Source organism: Cervus canadensis, chromosome 17 (genome assembly GCF_019320065.1).
Source record: "Cervus canadensis isolate Bull #8, Minnesota chromosome 17, ASM1932006v1, whole genome shotgun sequence".
NCBI classification, from domain to species: Eukaryota; Metazoa; Chordata; class Mammalia; order Artiodactyla; family Cervidae; genus Cervus; species Cervus canadensis.
Window position 1 is genome coordinate 12,016,520 of NC_057402.1, and position 17,849 is coordinate 12,034,368.

The following is a 17,849-nucleotide window of genomic DNA, read 5'->3' on the forward strand; positions in this document are numbered from 1 at the left end:
AGGAGCTGTTAATGCTTCCTGTTTGGGAAACGAGGAGTTCAGGAGTCTGGAAAACTTCTATACTGGGGCTTGGGAGACCAGTAAGAGCTCATGTGTGGACGAGAGGCTACAGGTTGTGGGTAGACACTCCAGGCAGAGGACTCACTGCGGAAGAGGAGCACCACCCCGTGCAGGGACTGGGGCGGCTGGGACTGTGCCCAGTGTGAACAGAGATGCTCCTACGGTCCCCCTGAGGCCCTGAGATGAGAGGACAGGGGGCGTCTGTGCCTCGTTCACAGGAGGGGCCCAGAAGATACTTGTCAAGTTAACAAGTGATCAAGCTGAGGCGGGGAGATGTCTAGAGGGCTTAGGTGCCACATCTATAAATGGAATGTTCTAACTCACAGACCAGCCCTGGAAGGTGTAGTTCTGACATCCTTGTTTATGAAGGGGGGAACCGAGGCACAGAGGCCGCTCAGCCAGGAGGGGTCTCCAGGTGCCCACCGTCGCATCCTGTCCTCCTCAGCCAGCTGGTGGGCGGGAGGCAAGCACCCAGCTCCCCTTGGATCACGACGGGGTGGCTTGTTCCCAAGGTCGGAGGTGGCTGTTGGGCCTCTGGGGTCTGCGGGCTTCTGTCCCATCTCCTCCTGGGCCTCCCTCCACCCTCGCCTGCCTCATCGCCTTCGCCACCGAGGAAACAGCGGGCCCTTGTTTTCTCTGAATTCTGAGCACTCGCAGAGCACCATCCAGCGCCGGCCTCTCAGGGTGGCCTGACTTGGAAATGTGGCGCCTCCGGCCACCGCAGGGGGGCCCTTCCGTCCGGACCCCCAGTGACTGGCTGAGGGGGCCCAGTTGGATCCTCTCTGAGGAGGAGAACAGGTCCCCCAGGAGAGTTTCCTTTTCTGTGAGCAGAGTGTGGTCAGAAAAACCAAATGACACACTCGGAGTGAGTTCACTTCCGTCCTGGCCCCCAGTCCCGTCCCATCTGGGAAACGAGGCTTCTGAGGTGCCTCCCCCCACCCACCCCGCTGGTCCCAGGATTCCCTTCTCTGCAGCAACTCCCCCAGCCAAGGGCCCCTCTTCTGGGACCCCCTCCCTCTGTGAGGGGTCCCCTCCTTTGTGGCATCCCCAGCCCCCTCTGAGGGTCCCCTCCTCTGCAGGATCCTAGGTTCTCTCCTGCGTGTGCCCGGAGCCTGCTGACCGACAGCAGTTTTGGCTCCCCTGGACTCTGAGGGTGCAGCCCCGGAAGACCTTCTCCCCCTCCCCGCCAGTGGGGAGAGACGGCTGGCTCCTTGGGGTAGACCCCCTCAGGACTGCCAAGGCCCCGGCTCCTTGGGGTAGACCCCCTCAGGATTGCCAAGGCTCTGGCTCCTTGGGGTAAACCCTCTCAGGACTGCCAAGGCTCTGGCTCCTTGGGGTAGACCCCCTCAGGACTGCCAAGGCTCCGGCTCCTTGGGGTAGACCCCCTCAGGGCTTCGGCGGCTCGTCCGGTCCTCTGAGGAAGGCTGGTCCAGGAGGGCCTTTTGGAGCCATGGACAGCTCTGCTTGGGCCCCGGCGAGGATGCAGAGTGGGGACTAGCCAGGCCTGACGTGTGTCCAGAGCCGATGCTCTCGTGAAAGGGTTTCACTGGCACAAAAAACGCTTGGAAAATACACAAAGGACAGTGGCTGGCTTCCAAAACTCAACTGTTTACCTTCAGCAGAGTGGCCGGGAATGCGGGGATCTTATTTTGCAAACAGCCCACAGTTGTCAGGTCTACAGACCTTGGGTGATGCCGGGCGAGCACGAGCCCAGGGGCTCTCCTGCCCACCTCCTTCCCCAGAGGCGTGGGGACCCCAGAGTCCTCTCAGGGGCTGGCTTCTGTCCCTTCTTGCTGCACAGGAAGCATTCTCTCTGGGATGGGGTTTCCGAGGCCTGGGGCATCCTGCCCAGCCTCCCACGTGACCCAGGCTCTTCCGCCCGTAGCCGTCTCGGTCTGAAAATGTTGGCCTCTTGCTTTGGTGCCTGTCACAGTGGAGCCACTGCTTACAGGGCAGATGGGCATCTCTGAGAATGAGCTGTTCCTTGCCCGTGTTCCCACTTGCCACTGGCTGCTCTGCCTTCCTTCCAATCCTGTTTTTTTTCTTTTTTTTTCCCCTAAGAAATGGTATTGGATGGACAATGTATGGACAGAACCAGAAGGATCCTTGGAGTTCCTGTTATTATCGAAGGGGAAACTGAGGCCCTGGGATGCTGCTAGGCTTTTGCACAGGCCCCCGGACATGGGCAGCTTGGCTGCAGGCTAAGCCCATCTGTGTTGTTGTTTGTCCAGGTCCCAGTGGGTCATTTCCCAACCATGAGGCCTCACCCAGTCATTTTTCCTCCTCAGCTCTTGGGGTCCTGGTCTGTGAAGGTGTAGCTGTCACCTCCAGCTCCTGGCCATCCTGTGAGGACAAGTACCACTTCCCTTCCCCATCTAGGAGTCTTGGAAGATGGGCAGCTGCTCAGCTGGTCTGATTTTGCTGTTTTGTTTTGTACACAGGCTAGAACATCAAGGGATCAGTGTTCTTCAGTATTTTCCTTTTGTGAAGTCCATGAGACTTTTTTTTTTCTTCAATAGGGAAAATCCCTTAATATCTTTCCTGGCAGACAATAAAAAAGAGGAGTTAAGGCTATCAGCAGGAAAGACCTGGTGCATTCTGAAGGTTTAATGGAAAAAGAGTTTAAATCAGGAGGATGACATGGCATGGGCGGGGTCAAAGGAGCCAGAAGGAGGTGGTGAGGCACCCCCAAAGTGGTGGGGTGTCATCACCCCAGGCCCAAGGGGACGAGGGGAGGGAAGAGCCTAGAGACAGTGGTGGTCTTGGGAGAGGGGCCGTCCTGCTCAAGGGAGATGTTGGGGCCGTGAGGATGGTGGGGAAAAGCACCCAGACTCCTGTCCCATCCTCTCTCCCATCTTCTGCTGGTGCCTCCAAAGGGCCAGACGTGGCCAGCAGCCAGAGGGCAAGGCACCCAGGCGATCGTGGCTCTAGGGCACAGCGCGGGCACGGGACTCAGGATGGGGGCTGGGTGACCGGCCCAGCTTCAGTTCTGGCTCTGCTTCCTCACTGTGAAATCCTTGGCAGGTTTTAGAAGTCTGTGTTTTCCACTGTCATGTGTGGAATTGCCTCTCACTGTGTGGCTGGAAGATAAAAAGAAACAAATGGACATACGTTTTTAGCACCGAGCCTCCCTGGAGCTGTCATCATGATCTCTTCCCTAATGACTTTGAAACAAACAGCCTGGAATCCCGGAGGGAGCCCCACTTGGGGAGTGGGACGGAGGGCAGGGGTGGGGCTGGTGGCCTTCTCTGGCCTCTGCTGAGGCCACGCGGGGGGTCAGCCAGGTGATCGACTGGCGCCGCCGCCTCCGAGGGCGCAGGCCCTGCAGGTGGTGGCGGCCGCGTGCCGGGCGGTAGACATCTGGCGGTGTCAGGCGGCCCGGCTATTGGCAGGTGCTTCCGTCTTGGGGGTCTGGGATGCCGGCTGTCAGCCAGCAGCCTTGGCTCCCCCGGGACCCGATCTTCCAAACCCCACGCTCTTGAAAAAATAAACACGTTCCCCCAGTGGAGCAGGGCAAGCCAGGGACTCAGGGGCTCCAGGTGGCCCTGCATCCCTCGCTTTGTCATCAAAGGCCAGCCCTGATCTCAGTGTGAAGTGCTGGCGGCCAGCCTCGCAGAGCGACGGCTCTTAGATTCGCACAGATCACAGCTTTGCCGAGACCGTGGGGAGTTTCGTGGGGAGAGTGTCTGCTTGGATCTCAGTTCAGGTCTGGCTGTGTGACTTCAGTCGTTGGACTTGACCTTGCCGAACCCTGGTGTCCCCACCCGAGAGGCCCCGGGTGGTGGGGCAGCTGCAGGGTGGCCAGTAAACGCTCTCACAGTGACTCTTGCTGGACCCGTAGGTCCTTGGTCACCCCGACTCCACCTGTGTGTCTTCTGTGTCCCGGGTAGCCTGGCGCTCGGGGACGGAAGCACAGACAGGGGGCCTGCCCTGGAGGAGTTCCAGGGCCCTCCTCGCTCTCCGTGCCCTGGGGACGTGCAGAGGGGATGGGATAGACAGGGCAGCAGGCTCACGGGCTCAAGTTGTTCTTTCTCTCTCTGTGTTTCCCGCTTGCAGCTGAACCTGAGCCGGCCGATCGAGGAGCAGGGCCCCCTGGACGTCATCATCCACAAGCTGACCGATGTCATCCTTGAAGCCGATCAGAACGACAGCCAGTCCCTGGAGCTGGTGCACAGGTTCCAGGTGTGCGGGCGTAGGGGTCAGGGTGGGGGTGGGGGTGCAGGGAACGGCTCTGTGCCTCTGAGGCCGTGGAGCTGTCCTGCTGGGTTCCCCGTAGACACGGCTCTGCTGCTGCCAAGACGTGGGCCTGTGGTCAGGCCCTTCCCTGCCGGGGCCTCTGTCTTTGGAGGTGAGATGGGCCCGCTTGTCCCCACCCCCGTCTGCCGCCTACCCTTAGAGATACGATTTACTGATCAGGGCACTATCCAGTCCGATCATGCCCTTGCCTCCTCCGTGCACAGATGGCCAGAGCCACAGGTGCTGTGTTGGCACAGAGGTGGGAACCCTCTTGCCACCCTTGATGAAAAGGTCCCCTGAGGGTGTTTGAGCTGCAATGGCCGCCCTTGGGCCCCTGAGTCCTGCCCTGGTGGAGAACCCCTTCTGCTTGCTCATGGCTTTGAACCCGCAGGCGTGTCTCTGAGCTCCAACCAAGTCTCCCTGTCTCCTCCCTCCTCCCTTCACCCTGTTTCCCAGTGTCCTGGGCCCTGACCCCACAGTGACCTGCCCGCCGCCTTGAGCGCCTCTGCCATCGCCCCCACTGACTTGCCCTGTGTTTTTTCTCTGTTGTGGACAAGAGCGTGATTCATTCCTCAGGAAAGCGGCTCGGGGTCATGAAAAACAAGGTCATGTTATCAGTGAAAAATGCACTTGAGATCCAGGGCCTCCCCAGTGGGAGGGATGCTCGAACCAGCACTTTTCAGAGCGTGATGACTGGAGGGGTGACATCCTGTCCTTCCTGATCAGGACAAAGGGGAATCTCATCGCCACACAGCAGCCTTCCTCCTGACAGCATTTTCTTTTGCCCTTGAGTCCAGGGTTGGTGACCTCAGCCACCCTCGCTCCCTTCTTGACTGCCCGTGTCAGACTCCCGTGAGCCTCGGTGGCCTGTTGGTGGCCCAGCGGGTGTCCCCTCCCCTCCCGCACGCACCTGCAGAGGTGTGCTGCCCACAGGTGGTGCCCTGCGGTGACTTTGGCCAGCAGCCTGACATGATCCACCCCCTCCTTCTCCCAAAGCGCTGGGGGCTGTGGAGGAAGGCGAGTTTGGGCTCCTCCAAAGCCTCAGTTTTCTTATTTGTACAATGGTGTCAGTACTGTGTTGGGAGGAGTAAACAGTGCGATGCGTGTGAAAGTGCTTCACACAGTGCTCGGTTCCCAGTGAGTGCTTGGTTGGAAGGTCAAGGCCAGTGTGAGCATATGACCTCGTGCCTTCTTCTCCTCTTCTGTGAAATGGGGTTGCTGCTAGCTCCTACGTCTTGGGATGCTATGAGAAGGTTGCCGTGAGCAGTAAGTGTCCGAGGACGTAGACGGGTCTGATGTTTGCTGAGCTCTTCCGGCGGCCCCACCACTGTTGCTTGTGTCATTACTTTTTTAGATAAAGGACTGCAGCCCCCGCCCACCCCATTGCCCTGGGGGGTTACAGAACGACCAACCCTGGGGAACCTCCCATCCCCTGCTCCCCGCAAGCAGACACACAGCCCACAGCGCAGGCAGGTGGTGAACAGTAAAGGGGAACTGGGTGCCCTGAGTTCCCGTTCTGGTGCAAAGAAGGTTAGTGAGCTCATTGTGGGGGACGTGGGGACATGCAGCTTCAAGGGTTTCAGCCACCAGCTGCATGTCCCAGGGGGGTCTCAGCTGGTCTCGGGTGTCTGTCTCACCCAGGGCACACAGAACCGCTGCCCTCAGATGCCTGGGGTGACCTCAGGATAACCTTCCAGCCTGGGTATCTCTGGGATAAGTTTTCACTTATCTATCTGTGCTTGAGCATGAAGCAGATATCTGATAAGGCCAGGACGTTTCCTCTTTTGTGAAGAGAACAATCCTTTGGGGAGAAGGGTGATAGGCCGCGCTTCGTGCAGGCCCCGAGAGGAGAAGAGATGGGCAGGGGCTGGCAGAGAGGAGCGCTGAGAGGTGCCAGGTGAGGCCGCTCAGCGCCGCGGGGCCTGGTGCTGTCAGCGCTGCCCTCACCCGGCACGAAATACGAGGTTCAAGTTCAGAGCCAGGCCGTAGACTGACAGACTTGACCTTGACCAGGCCGTTGTTTTCAGATGCCTGTTTTAATGTTTATTCTCGGGACACGAATGAGGAGGCATGGGGGGAGGGGCCCAGGGCCAGTAGAGGCCGAGGCGTGTTCAGACATCAGAGGCCTGGAAGTGGGGCCCTGGTGCTGGGGTTCGCAGCACTGGCCTTTCTGCCATTTGTCCTAAGAAAACAGAGAAAGGTGATGTGGCCCAGAAGGGGAGCAGCTCAAAGGGCCTTCTCTGAAGGCACAGCTCAAGTCCCTGGGGAAGTGGCCTGGGGCTGCATGGGTTAAGATAGATACGTTTCTGAGATGTGCTCATGGGAAGCTCCCACTAAGCCTCCAGGGCCCAGGGATTGAAAGGAATTCTCAGAGCTGAGAGGTTATGCTTTTTTTTCTGGCTGCCCTTGAGGACAGGTTGGGGACTAGGGGTCTGGGGTTTATACACATCACTGAAGCTGGTTGCCATAGAAACCAGCTCCCAAGCTGCAGCCTGCCCCCTCACCATCCCCCTCCTTTAAAAAAAAACTACTGGTCTCAAGAGGGCTTGGCTTGGAGAATCATGGGGATGATTCAGTTGTTTTTCTGCACCAAGGTTCTTGTGGAGCCGGCAGCCTGGTGCCGCTGAGGCCCTGCCCCGAGATTCAGTTATCAGTGAACAGACCTGGGCAGAGGTGCCTCGGGGGCTGCGTCCATGTGGGCGAGTGGGGTTAGGGTGGTGCAAAGGTCCCGGTCCCAGCACTCAGGGGTCTCCTGGCATCCAGAGCGGCTGCCTCAGGGGAGCAGCGAGACCGCAGCATCCAGGGCCGGCTCTCAGGTGTCGCCTGGGGCGTGGGTCTGCCGCTGCCGTCCTAGAATGCATAGAAGCATTACCGAGCGATCATCTTCCTCAGGGCAGCGCCTCCAGCCAGGTAGAGCTTCCCGGGATTTTCCCTGAATGAGCTTGCGGGGAAGAGGTTTGAGTTTGAACTGTCACCTCTTCTGCCCATCTCCATTAGCTGGCAGGACGTTAAGTCCTCCTAATGGCCCCCAGACCCCCAGTGTGGACTCAAGGACCGCTTTCTCCACAGCGGCACGCTACTACTTGCTGAGCACCATCCATACTCCCACCCTGCGCTCCCAGCCCGGAGGAGAGGCCTGGGCAAGCCAGGAACTGCCTCTGCAGCCCCCCGAGTGATGAGCTGGGAGACACCCCGACCTGGTCCCTGAGGGCCCTGGCTAGAAACTGTCTCACTGCGGTGATAATAAAGACTGTAGGCTCTGTCGTGGCCCGTGGGGCCTGCAGGCTGGCTGCGGCCTCCTTCCTTCCGCAGCCTCATCTTGTCCCACCCATCCCTTCATTGCTCAAGCTCTGAGCTCTTTTCCAGCTCACTGCCTCTGCACAGGCTGTTCCCTGGAGTGGAATTCGTCCCCACCCCCAGGCTCAGGTGCCCCTTCCTGGGGTAAGTCTCTCCAGTTAGCCAACTGCAGGCACATTCCCTGTCCGAGGCCTCCAAAACTTTGAGCTTTTCCTTCCGTCTGTTTGGAGGTTTGTAATTCTTTATGGATTGTTCTGGCCAGTCTCTCCATTTGGGGATCTGCTTCAAGCTCCCCCTTTGCTGCACACGGTGCCCACATGTCTGTGAAGTTGAAGAGCATCGTGGGTGTGGGCAGCGCAGGGCGCCCTGGCAGGTCCCTGGAGGGAGAAAGCGGCTCCAGGGGGGCAGCTGGGAGCAGGCCCAAGGAGGGAGGGGGCTTGGGCCGGCTCACCCGGATCTGTTGGCTGCATATGGGCCTGCCCTCGGATCTGGGGACCTGCTCGGTGGCAAGAAGAATGGAGAGAGCATGTTTCACACCAGGCTGCAGGGCTTGGGCTTTATCTTGCAGGCTAGGGGTGGGAATGATAAGATCAGGTTTAAGCGGAAAGAGAGGCCCTGCTTGGGAGGGGAAATTGCCAGTGCGGGTGAGCTCGGGGCAGTAGGGACCCCGCAGTCATTGGCACCTGGTGGTGTTCCGACACGCAGAGGGACACATGCCATCCAAGGCTCAGCAGCGCCCCCTGCTCACCCTGGGACCCCCGCCGTCCTCGGCGCGCTTTGCTCGGCCATGACAGACCGGCCTCTGAGCAGCCCGGGCCACTGCAGCCCACATGCTCCCAGCTGTAGACAGCCACCAGTTTCTGTCTCTGACTGTTTTTGCCCATCCAGCCCCGTCCCTCCTCATGCCCACTCCCCTGGAGCTGACCCCTGGAGCCCCTTTGTCCCTCCAGGGTCCCCTGCACCCACTCATACCCGCGACGCTCTCTTGCCCTGTTCTGGACTTTGATATTTCTGGAATCATATAAGACACCATCTTTGGGAACTTCCTGGTGGCCCAGTGATCAGGAGCATGCATTTTTCACTGCCTAGAACACCTCAGAGAGGCTCGTCTTGGCTCTTAGTCTCTGCCCCAAAGTGACAGGTGCTCAGGGACTCTTGACAGTCCAGTGGCCCCTCAGATCCTCCAGGCCCGTGAGTGCCTGCTGGGATCAGAGGAGTAAGAGCCGCCTGCAGGCCCGGGAGCTGAACACGGTGAGCAACAATACCTGGGGCCCTTTTCTTTGAAAACATAAAAAAGGCGCTGAAACATGTTCACAGGCATGATGCCCTCAAGACGGGTGCCAGTCATGAGTGTGTGGAAGCGTTCACCACCCTTACGGTTAGTGCCTGGTGTGTGAGAGCAGGTGTAAGCCGTCTGCCCAGGTGGAGCCTTAGTGACCCCTGAGTCACGTAGGATTATCATTATTGCTATTACTATTGTTATTCCTTTTAAATTTATATAATTTATTTCTTCTAAAGGTATTTTTAAAATACATCTTTGAAGTTTTTTTTTTGTTGTTTGTTTGTTTTTAAATATGGACCATTCTTAAAGTCTGTGTTGAATTTGTTACAGTACTGCTTCTGTTTTATGTTTTGGTTTTTTGGCCGAGAGGCATGTGACATCTTAGCCCTCTGGCCAGGGATTGAACCCACAACCCTTGCATTGGAAGGAGAAGTCTTAACCACTGGACTGCCAGGGAGGTCCTTGTTATTATTATTATTCCATGGCAATAGTACCACTCTAGCAGCCTTATCTGTGGCTATCGGTCCCAGCCAACTTGAGAGCTCTTAACTGTAATTGGAGTCAATGAGACCGTGATTATGAAAGTGTCCCCAAATGGAATCTGAGCTCTGTGACAGTTGAGCAGAAGAGTGGACTGATTGTAGCCTTAGAGGCAGGGCCGGGTGGGCTTCTGGGGGACTCTGGGTACTGTGCCAGGTTCTACTCTTCACCAGCTGACCCACCGAGGCCTTGGTTGCCCCCCGGCCGCACCGGGAAGACGCCAGGATGGCAGCAGAAGACAGTGGCTTGAGAACAGTGGTACCTAAGCTGAAAGGCGGTTGCTATGAACAGGGATGATCGCCTCTAAGACCCCAGCTCCGTTTTCCTCTAGCCCCTGCGGCTCTGAAATGATTCACAGCTGTGTTAACTCAAAGCCTGTCACCCCCAGACGTGCACCGAGCCGCCGCCAGCACGGGGCTGTGTATTATGTGCGGCAGGCACCCAGTGGAATTAACAGAAGCAACAGATTTTACTGTTGGAGGCCTTCTAGTCTGATTAAGAAGATAACATCTGAACCGATCAAAGGTTAAGTGAGTTTCTGCCCATTTTGGGGGCGGCACCTGGTAATCTATCGACCTTCAGGAGAGGGGTCAGAATAGGAACCTTGAGCGCCAGTGAAGGGTTTAGATGATCACCATGGAGCCACGGGAGAGGCCACCATTTCCAGAGCACATCTCAAGGGGCCCTCTTGGCCGTGGGCATTCCACATCTCCTATCTTGTTTGGTGCTTACATCAATCCATGGAAAAATGGAATTACTTCCCCATTTTTCATGTGACAAAGCTGAGTGCTTGCAGTCCTCAGGAAGAAGGTAGCTTGCATTGTTTTTAGAGATGCCTCAGAGGGGCCTTGACGGCCCACCGACAGACCCCTGGGGGCTGAGGGCCAGTGATGCTGGGTCACTGTCTGGCCGTGCCAGACTCTGACCCTGCTGGTGCCCCCTGATGATGAAATAAATGTTGGCCGGGCAGAGGCCAGGGGGGCAGAGCTGGGCGGATCTGGTGGCCCTGGCCCCAGGACAGGATTCCGGGGGTGGCTTTGAGGTCAGCCTCCCCGTGACAGCTGCCCTGTGTCGGGAGGCCCCTCCTCCCACGGCGGAGGTGGCCGAACAATCTGGCCATTGTGCGCCCAGGCTAGGCTGCCGGGCGGTGGCTGTGAATCGCTCTTTCTGCCCCAGGGAGTGTGGTGCTGTTTGGGGCCGTTAACTGTCTGCAGGGCCTTTCTCTGTGGAGAGGAAGGCCGGCCCCCTAGGAAGACGCTCGACTTTACAACTCTGTTACCTGCCCGGAGCAGAGCTGGACTTTGGACGGCCGGGGAAGGGACGCCGCCCCAGGGCCTGAGCTCACTCCGGGAGCTGGCCGCCATCCCTCTGAGTGTGTAGACAGCACAGGGTTGGTGGTGTGCTGGCTTTTAGAACATTTGCTAATAGTACATTTTCCCCAAATGGTAGGGAAAACTTGTGTACAAGTTTTGTGATGTGTACAAGTGTGTACAGGTTTTGTGTTTGTGTCCAAGTGATGTGATGTACACATCATTTCAGGGTTCCTTAGCTTGGTCCTGTGGATGTGTTGGGCTTCTGGGTTTTGGGTTTTGGAAATCGAGAACTCCCAACCAAGAGGTTTGTAGTCTGGTGGGTTCGTCATTTCAGGAACATCTATGGCAGGAAGGTCTCTTCCACGCTCCTCCTGGCCTGTTTGGGGCCATGACCTCCTGAGTTGGCTTCTGTGCAACCCGTGTGGTCTGTGTGCCCACGATAAAGGCCTGTGTGGTTTCCCTGAACTTCGTGTAATAAATCACAAAGCCTCTCACCAGCCGAGAATAAAGCTGCTCTGGTGGCCACGTGCTGGGCCCCAGCCAACTTCGGTCCTCTGGGGACGGACAGAGTGGGGCGGGAGGACCTTCCCATGCTGGCTTGGGTCCGGGCCCCTGCCTCAGGCCTCGCACACTCTCTGGCTTCTAGTCCCTGTCCTGGCCTGTATCTCTGTCTCTCCATTGATCCGTGAGATCATTTGTCAAATAACCATTATGTCCTTTATTCCACGAGCCTCAATTAAGCACTTACTGTGTGCTAGGAATCTTAAAAGACATCACAGATACAAAAAGTAAGACAGATTAGGTGGACACAGACTCTGTCCCCACAGATTTGTATTTGGTGTGTGTGTGTTTATTGATATAGGGGAGGCAGGGTTGATACTAACAAAACACAAGTAAATGGAGGAAAAGCAACATAGTCTCCAGTCATGGTAAGTTCTGTGCTGTGTGTGTGCCCAGTCGCTCAGTTGTGTCTGACTCTTTGTGACCCTATGGACCGTAGCTCGCCATGCTCATCTGTCCATGGGATTCTCCAGGCAAGAATACTGGAGTGGATTGCCACATCCTCCAGGGAATCTTCCTGACCCAGGGATTGAACCTATGTCTCTTGCATCTCCTGCATTGGCAGGCAGATTCTTTACCACTGTACCACCTGGGGAAGCCTGTGGCAAGTTCTAGGAGGAAGAAGAATCAAGGCCTGTCATAACCTGGAGGTTCTTATCACCTCTCTGAAGAGGTGACACTTGAGCCAGGGCCTAAAAGCCTGGTAGGCAGGGAGACGTTGTGGAGCAGGCCGAGGGCCATGTTGCAGGACAGCACAGAGGCCTGGGGACCTGGAACAGGCTGGTGCAGCCCAGCACAGCGGCGGGCGAGAGTGCGCAGCCTGGGCCTGCGATGGCCACTGCTCAGGAGAGGGCGGAGATGTGTGGCCGGAAGTGAGACGGTGGTCTGCAGCACCTGGGGTCCCTGTCAGGGTCACGGCTGGCAGCCACAGCTGTCTGTTCTCCTGCAGCCAGAGGCTGGGAAGGCGGGGTGGCTGAGTGCAGGGGTGAGGGGCCCCGGCCTGAGTGGCCCCGGGTCCCAGGGTTCAACAGCACCCCGCAAACTCTGCTGTGATTCCAGGCAACTCCAGGAGGAGTTGGCATGGGCGTCCCGAGTCCTGGCTGTAACGTGGCATACCCAGCGGAGCAGGCCAGGGACCCCGCAGGCCTCGGGGAGCCGAGAGTCCGACTCTGGCTGGAGGCTGCAGGCTCAGGTGGGGCGGGCAGAGCCGGCCTGTGGCCTGGTTGCTGGGACGCAGCCCGAGGGCAGGGGCTGCTCCACCAGTTCACCTGAATATGTGGGTGCAGAAGGTGCACGGGGTTAGGACAGGTGCTTAGGGAGTGAGGGGGCCGCTGCTGAGCTGGGGTGACACCGAGCTCCTGGGACCAGGCAGCCCCTCTCTGGTGCTCACTGTGCTCGCTGTGATGCTGCTGGGACCCCCTCCAGCCCCACCAGTGGCCGCTGAGTGGAAATGCCAGCCTGTCCTGGGTGAGAGTCAGCCCCTGGGGAGGTGCCTTCTCCCGGCCGCACCCAGCCCTGCACATCCCCCACCAGCCCCAAAGCTGTTTGTGGCCGCAGTCTCTGCTTGCTCGAGGGCCTGAGCAGTGCCCTGGCACTGTGACAGGGCATGTGACGATGGTCAGGTGCATAGCCTGGCCAGGCACCTTGCCAGCCTCCCGCAGACGGGAGGTGGAGGACGCCTACAAGTTTGGTGCTGAGGTCCAGGGGCAGAAAGAAGGGTATTGTTCTAGTCCGGGGCCTGGGAAGGAGGGGAGAAGGTGTTTGTTGTCTCAGATGGTCAAGTGTTCCGTTTCCTCCCCGCCCTCTCTTCCTCAGCGTTCGGGGTTATCCGTCGGTGGGATTGCTTTTCTTCGTGAACTTTCCATCAGTTCTGTGAACGGCAGTGTCCCCGCCATGGGGACCATGGTTTTCCCTCTGATGGTTGAGCGAGGCGCGTGACACTGCAGACTGTCTGGGAAGATGACCCGGGGGATGGATGGTTGTCGGTGGCATCCAGCTTTGGGATGGGATGAGGGCCTGTGATCTGGAAGCCATTGGTGGGCACTTGGCACACCCAAGATGTTCAGGCCCATCCCACCCCGTCAGGCAGTCTTTCCCTAAGCCCCCCACTGTCCTCCCGTCTTCCCATCTAGAAGGGGTTCCCCCTCAGCTCTATCCGTGGCATGGGTCATGCACAGTTCAGCCCTGGATTCCTCCAGTGTCTTGCCCTTTCTGAAACCCTTGTTCTGGGGCTTGTTCCCCAACAGGGACAGGTGGGGGTTATGGCTGTTATGGGTTATGGGGTAAAGCCATTGTTTTGTGTGGTCTGTTTTGGAAATGATTCCATAGCAGTCCTTCCTTCAGGCTGCCTTATTCTTTTTAATAGCTGCATAGTATTCCACCAAATGGCCTTAAATCCTTTTCTTAACCCATCCTCTACTGCTGGACACTTAGAACATTTCCCATCATGTTTTGGAAATGCTACAGAGGTAAATATCCTTGAACATACATCTTTGCGTGACCATGTGGGGAATTATGTGGGAAAAACACCTAGAAATAGAAATGCTGAGTTTATGTCTTCTTAATTTGGCCATTGCCCAACGTCTCTCCATAGAAGTTGTGCCAGCAGCACTCCCACCAAGCAGGTCCTGGCCCCTGTTCCACCCCTTTGGGAGGTGTTTCTAATCAGTTTCATTTGGCACCACGTCACAGAGAATCCAAGCGTGCCGGGACCTAGTACTCACCTCCTCATCCTGTTGTTTTTTCCCTGCCGGGCACTCAGGGTCCTGGGAAGGGCAGTGTGTGAGCCGGGCTCTCTCAGCCTGCCTGGGCCTTGAACCTGGTCACCTTGCCCTGTCTAGTGCCCATGCACAGCCAGCCTTTCTCCTCTGTGCTCCCTGTGTGGGAAGGGCCTGGCCACCTGGCCTGAGCTCCTGGGTTTAAATAACGGGTCTGAAGAGCAAAATAGGCCGAGGGGTAAATTGCACCGTCGTTTTCCTTTCAACCCCTCTGCCAGGTCAGACACAATATTGTGCCAAAGGTCGGGAAGCATCTCGGTTCTTCCTGCCCAGCAAAGCCTGGTGCACGTGCCCCCAAGGCCAGGGCTTCGCCTGACACGTTGCCCAGGACGCGTCCCTTCCAAGCTTAGCCGCTTAGCCTTGCACACCGCTGGATGGGTCACCGCCAAGCTCAGGGCTGGCTCGTCACTCCCCGGCCCAGAACCTGTTGCTTTAGGATCAAGTCCAAACCCCGTGGCTGGTCCGTCTCCAGCTGTCTCTCCCCGCTGTCTTCACGTAACCTCCCCTTGAGAGCTCTGTCCGCCCAGCCACGTGGGCGGCCTCGCCCCAGGCCTCTGTTTTTGCTGTCTCCTCTGCTTGGAATGTTTTTTCGTGTGTCCCATGCCTGCGACCCTTTGTGGCTCGGCGTCACCGGCTTCCAGAAACCCTCTCTCCTCTCCTCTTCCCCTCTCCCCCGTGGCTGGATTACTCCCCCCACCCACACCTCAACATGGCAACACTGCCCCACTCTGTTATCACCAGTCACCCCATGTCTCCACTTATGAGCCCCCTGGGGGGGTGGGATGTGGCTGCTCTGTGGCTGAAGACAGCACACACACACAGACACACACACACAGACACACACACACACAGACACACACACACACACGGGCTGTCACTCTCCCTGGTCACACACACACACAGACAGACACACACAGACACAGACACACACACACACACACAAATACACAGACACACACACAGACACACACGCACAAATACACAGACACACACAGACCAGCCCCAGCACACACAGACACACAGACACAGACACACAGACACACACACAGACACACAGACACACAGAGACACACACAGACACACAGACACACACACACACAGAGACACACACACATAGACATACACACACAGACACACACACAGACACACACACACACACGGGCTGTCACTCTCCCTGGTCTCTCTCTCTCACACACACACACACACACAGACACACACACACACATGACACGGGCTGTCATTTCCCCTGTCTCACACACACACCCACGATACACAGCACACACACACGGTCTTGTCACTTTCCCGGTCCTCACACACACACACACACACACACACACACACACGGCTGTCACTCTCCCTGGTCTCACACACACACACACAGACACACACAGACACAGACACTCACAGACACACAGACACAGACACACAAACCACACACACGGGCTGTCACTTTCCCTGGTCTCACACACACACACACACACACACACACACACACACACACACGGGCTGTCACTCTCCCTGGTCACACACACACAGACACACACACAGACACACACACACGCCGTCACACACACACACATGGGCTATCACTCTCCCTGGTCACTCTCACACACACACACACACACACACACGCCGTCACACACACACACGGGCTGTCACTCTCCCTGGTCTCACACACACACACACACACACACGGGCTGTCACTCTCCCTGGTCACACACACACAGACACACACACACGCCGTCACACACACACACATGGGCTATCACTCTCCCTGGTCACTCTCACACACACACACACACACACACACACACACACACACGCCGTCACACACACACACACGGGCTGTCACTCTCCCTGGTCTCGTGCTGTCTGGGAGGCCTCAGGCTGTCTGGGAGGCCTCAGGCTGGGCGCTCAGACACTTGAGAGCTCTCTGGAATACAAACGAGGTTTCATTAAGACGGAGGCGCCTGCTGGTGGGAGGCCCTGCTCTCCCCGGGAGCCATTCGGGAAGAGTTAGAGAGGCAGCAGTGAGTGCGGGGTGTCGTCTAGATGCCCGGCTCGTTTGAGGGGGGATGGAGAGGCATCTGGTGATGGCAGAGAAAAGTCTCGGGGTGCGTGTGGGCTTAGTCGAGCTAGCAGGTGGGCATCTGTCCCCGACCTGGAGCCGTCGTCTGTCTGTCGCTCATGTGCCGTCCTTCTGGCTTTCTTCCCTCTGCTCCATCCTACCGCCCCGGCGAGGTCGTCCGTTGCGGTCACCATGCTGTGCCCGCGCTCAAGGGCAGCAGGCCCGGGGCCCCTGTGTACTGGTCTGGCTCCATTCGGTACCTGAAGAGCTGTCTTCTTTGTTTATCACATCGTGGAACCAATGAATCCTAGAATTTAAGAGTCAGAATGGATATTATAAATGTTATGCTGACTCTTTGGTTTATGGATAAGAACACTGAGGTCCAAATAGCTTGTGACCTTCGGAAGCACACGTGAAGTTACTGGCGATTCTAGGACTTGAACCCAAATTTCTAGACTCTGCCTGTACCTGACCTTTCACAGTGTCTCAGAGTCCTGGTGCTGAGATCAGGACTGTCCCAGTGCTGTGGCTGGCCTGATAGAAGTGGTCTGCCAGTGATTGGAAGGTTGAAACCTTGGCTGACTGTCAGGGACAGTCACGCAGGTTGTACACTGCATGCACAGGTCAGTAAACTGCAGATGACACTCTGTGTGGCTGGACTTGGCAGTCCATTGTATATTCTGGTATACGTGAATATATATATTCTGGTATATTCTGGATGCTGCCACAACCTTCTCTTGGCTCCTGGGAGCCTACTCTCAAGGCTTAGCTGCAGGAGTCAGACCCAGCCTTGTCCCAAATCCCACTACCTCTTTAGACCCTCAGCGTATGAGTGTTGAGCAGCTTTGCCTGCTAGGGTTTAGCTAGGGCCATGGCTGCCTGGCACATTGTGTGACCTCATGGCACTGGGGCCTAACGTGGATTCTTCAGGAGTATGTTTGATATGTGGTTTTCTGTAAGCTCTAATGAACAGGCAGGTATTTGGAGTGGTGTCAGAAGGCTTTGCCTGGGGAGACCTCGGGTCCTGGCCTCAGCTGATGACAGGTATCAGTGGTTTGCCCAGAGGATTGGTTGGTGGTTTTCCAGAAAGCTCTGCTCAGCCCGCCTTATGATCTCATCGTCACCTGGAGCCGCCCTCTCAGTGACAAGTCTCACTCTCTGCAGAAGCACGTGTGTGCCTCTGAAGGGGGCGTTGCTGCTGCCGCTGCCGCAGTCTTAGACCTCCCTCCGGGGGCCCATTCCCTCAGCCTGCAGCGCCCACGGCCACCCGCCTGTGTGCCCAGCATGTGTCCTTCCCTCGGTGCCATGTGGCTTCTCCTCACAGAGGCCGCTGTGGACTCTGGCGTCCGGCCATGTCGTTTGCCTGCTCCTCCAGGAAGTGTCTGTCTTCCAGTTTGTCTGGACCCAGGGTTGGGGAGAGATGCAGACTGCCCCAGGTCCCTGGGGGCCTTTGGAAGCAGGGTGAACCAGGGTGCAGTCCCTGGGGTGGTAGGAGGAGCAGGTAAGCCCACAGCCTTTCCTCTTCTTTTATCGTTTCCCTGAGCTGACCCCACTTGCAGGTGCCCGGCCTCACAGCAGAACCACCAGGCTAAAGGCCTCAGCTTGGCTTGGCAGAACATGAGAAAGGCTTATTGCTTTTTTCCTTTTAACATAAATTTTAAAGTTTTCATATCTGAGAAAATGTAATTTTTTTTGCAAGTCACAAAATTAGTTCA

At 57.2% G+C, this 17,849-nt stretch overlaps 1 protein-coding gene across 4 annotated transcripts in view; it reads left to right on the forward strand.

The window, feature by feature from the left end:
• Window positions 1-17,849, forward strand: part of ITPK1 (inositol-tetrakisphosphate 1-kinase) — a 155,343-nt gene that overhangs the window by 86,386 nt on the left and 51,108 nt on the right. For all 4 annotated transcript variants that reach the window (XM_043489524.1, XM_043489525.1, XM_043489523.1 and 1 more), the window contains one exon: window positions 4,117-4,242. Coding sequence is in view for 1 of the 4 variants with exons in the window: in XM_043489523.1 (XP_043345458.1) it covers window positions 4,117-4,242 (126 nt within the window). In the remaining 3 variants the exon portion in view is untranslated. The remainder of the gene's footprint in view (window positions 1-4,116; window positions 4,243-17,849) is intronic.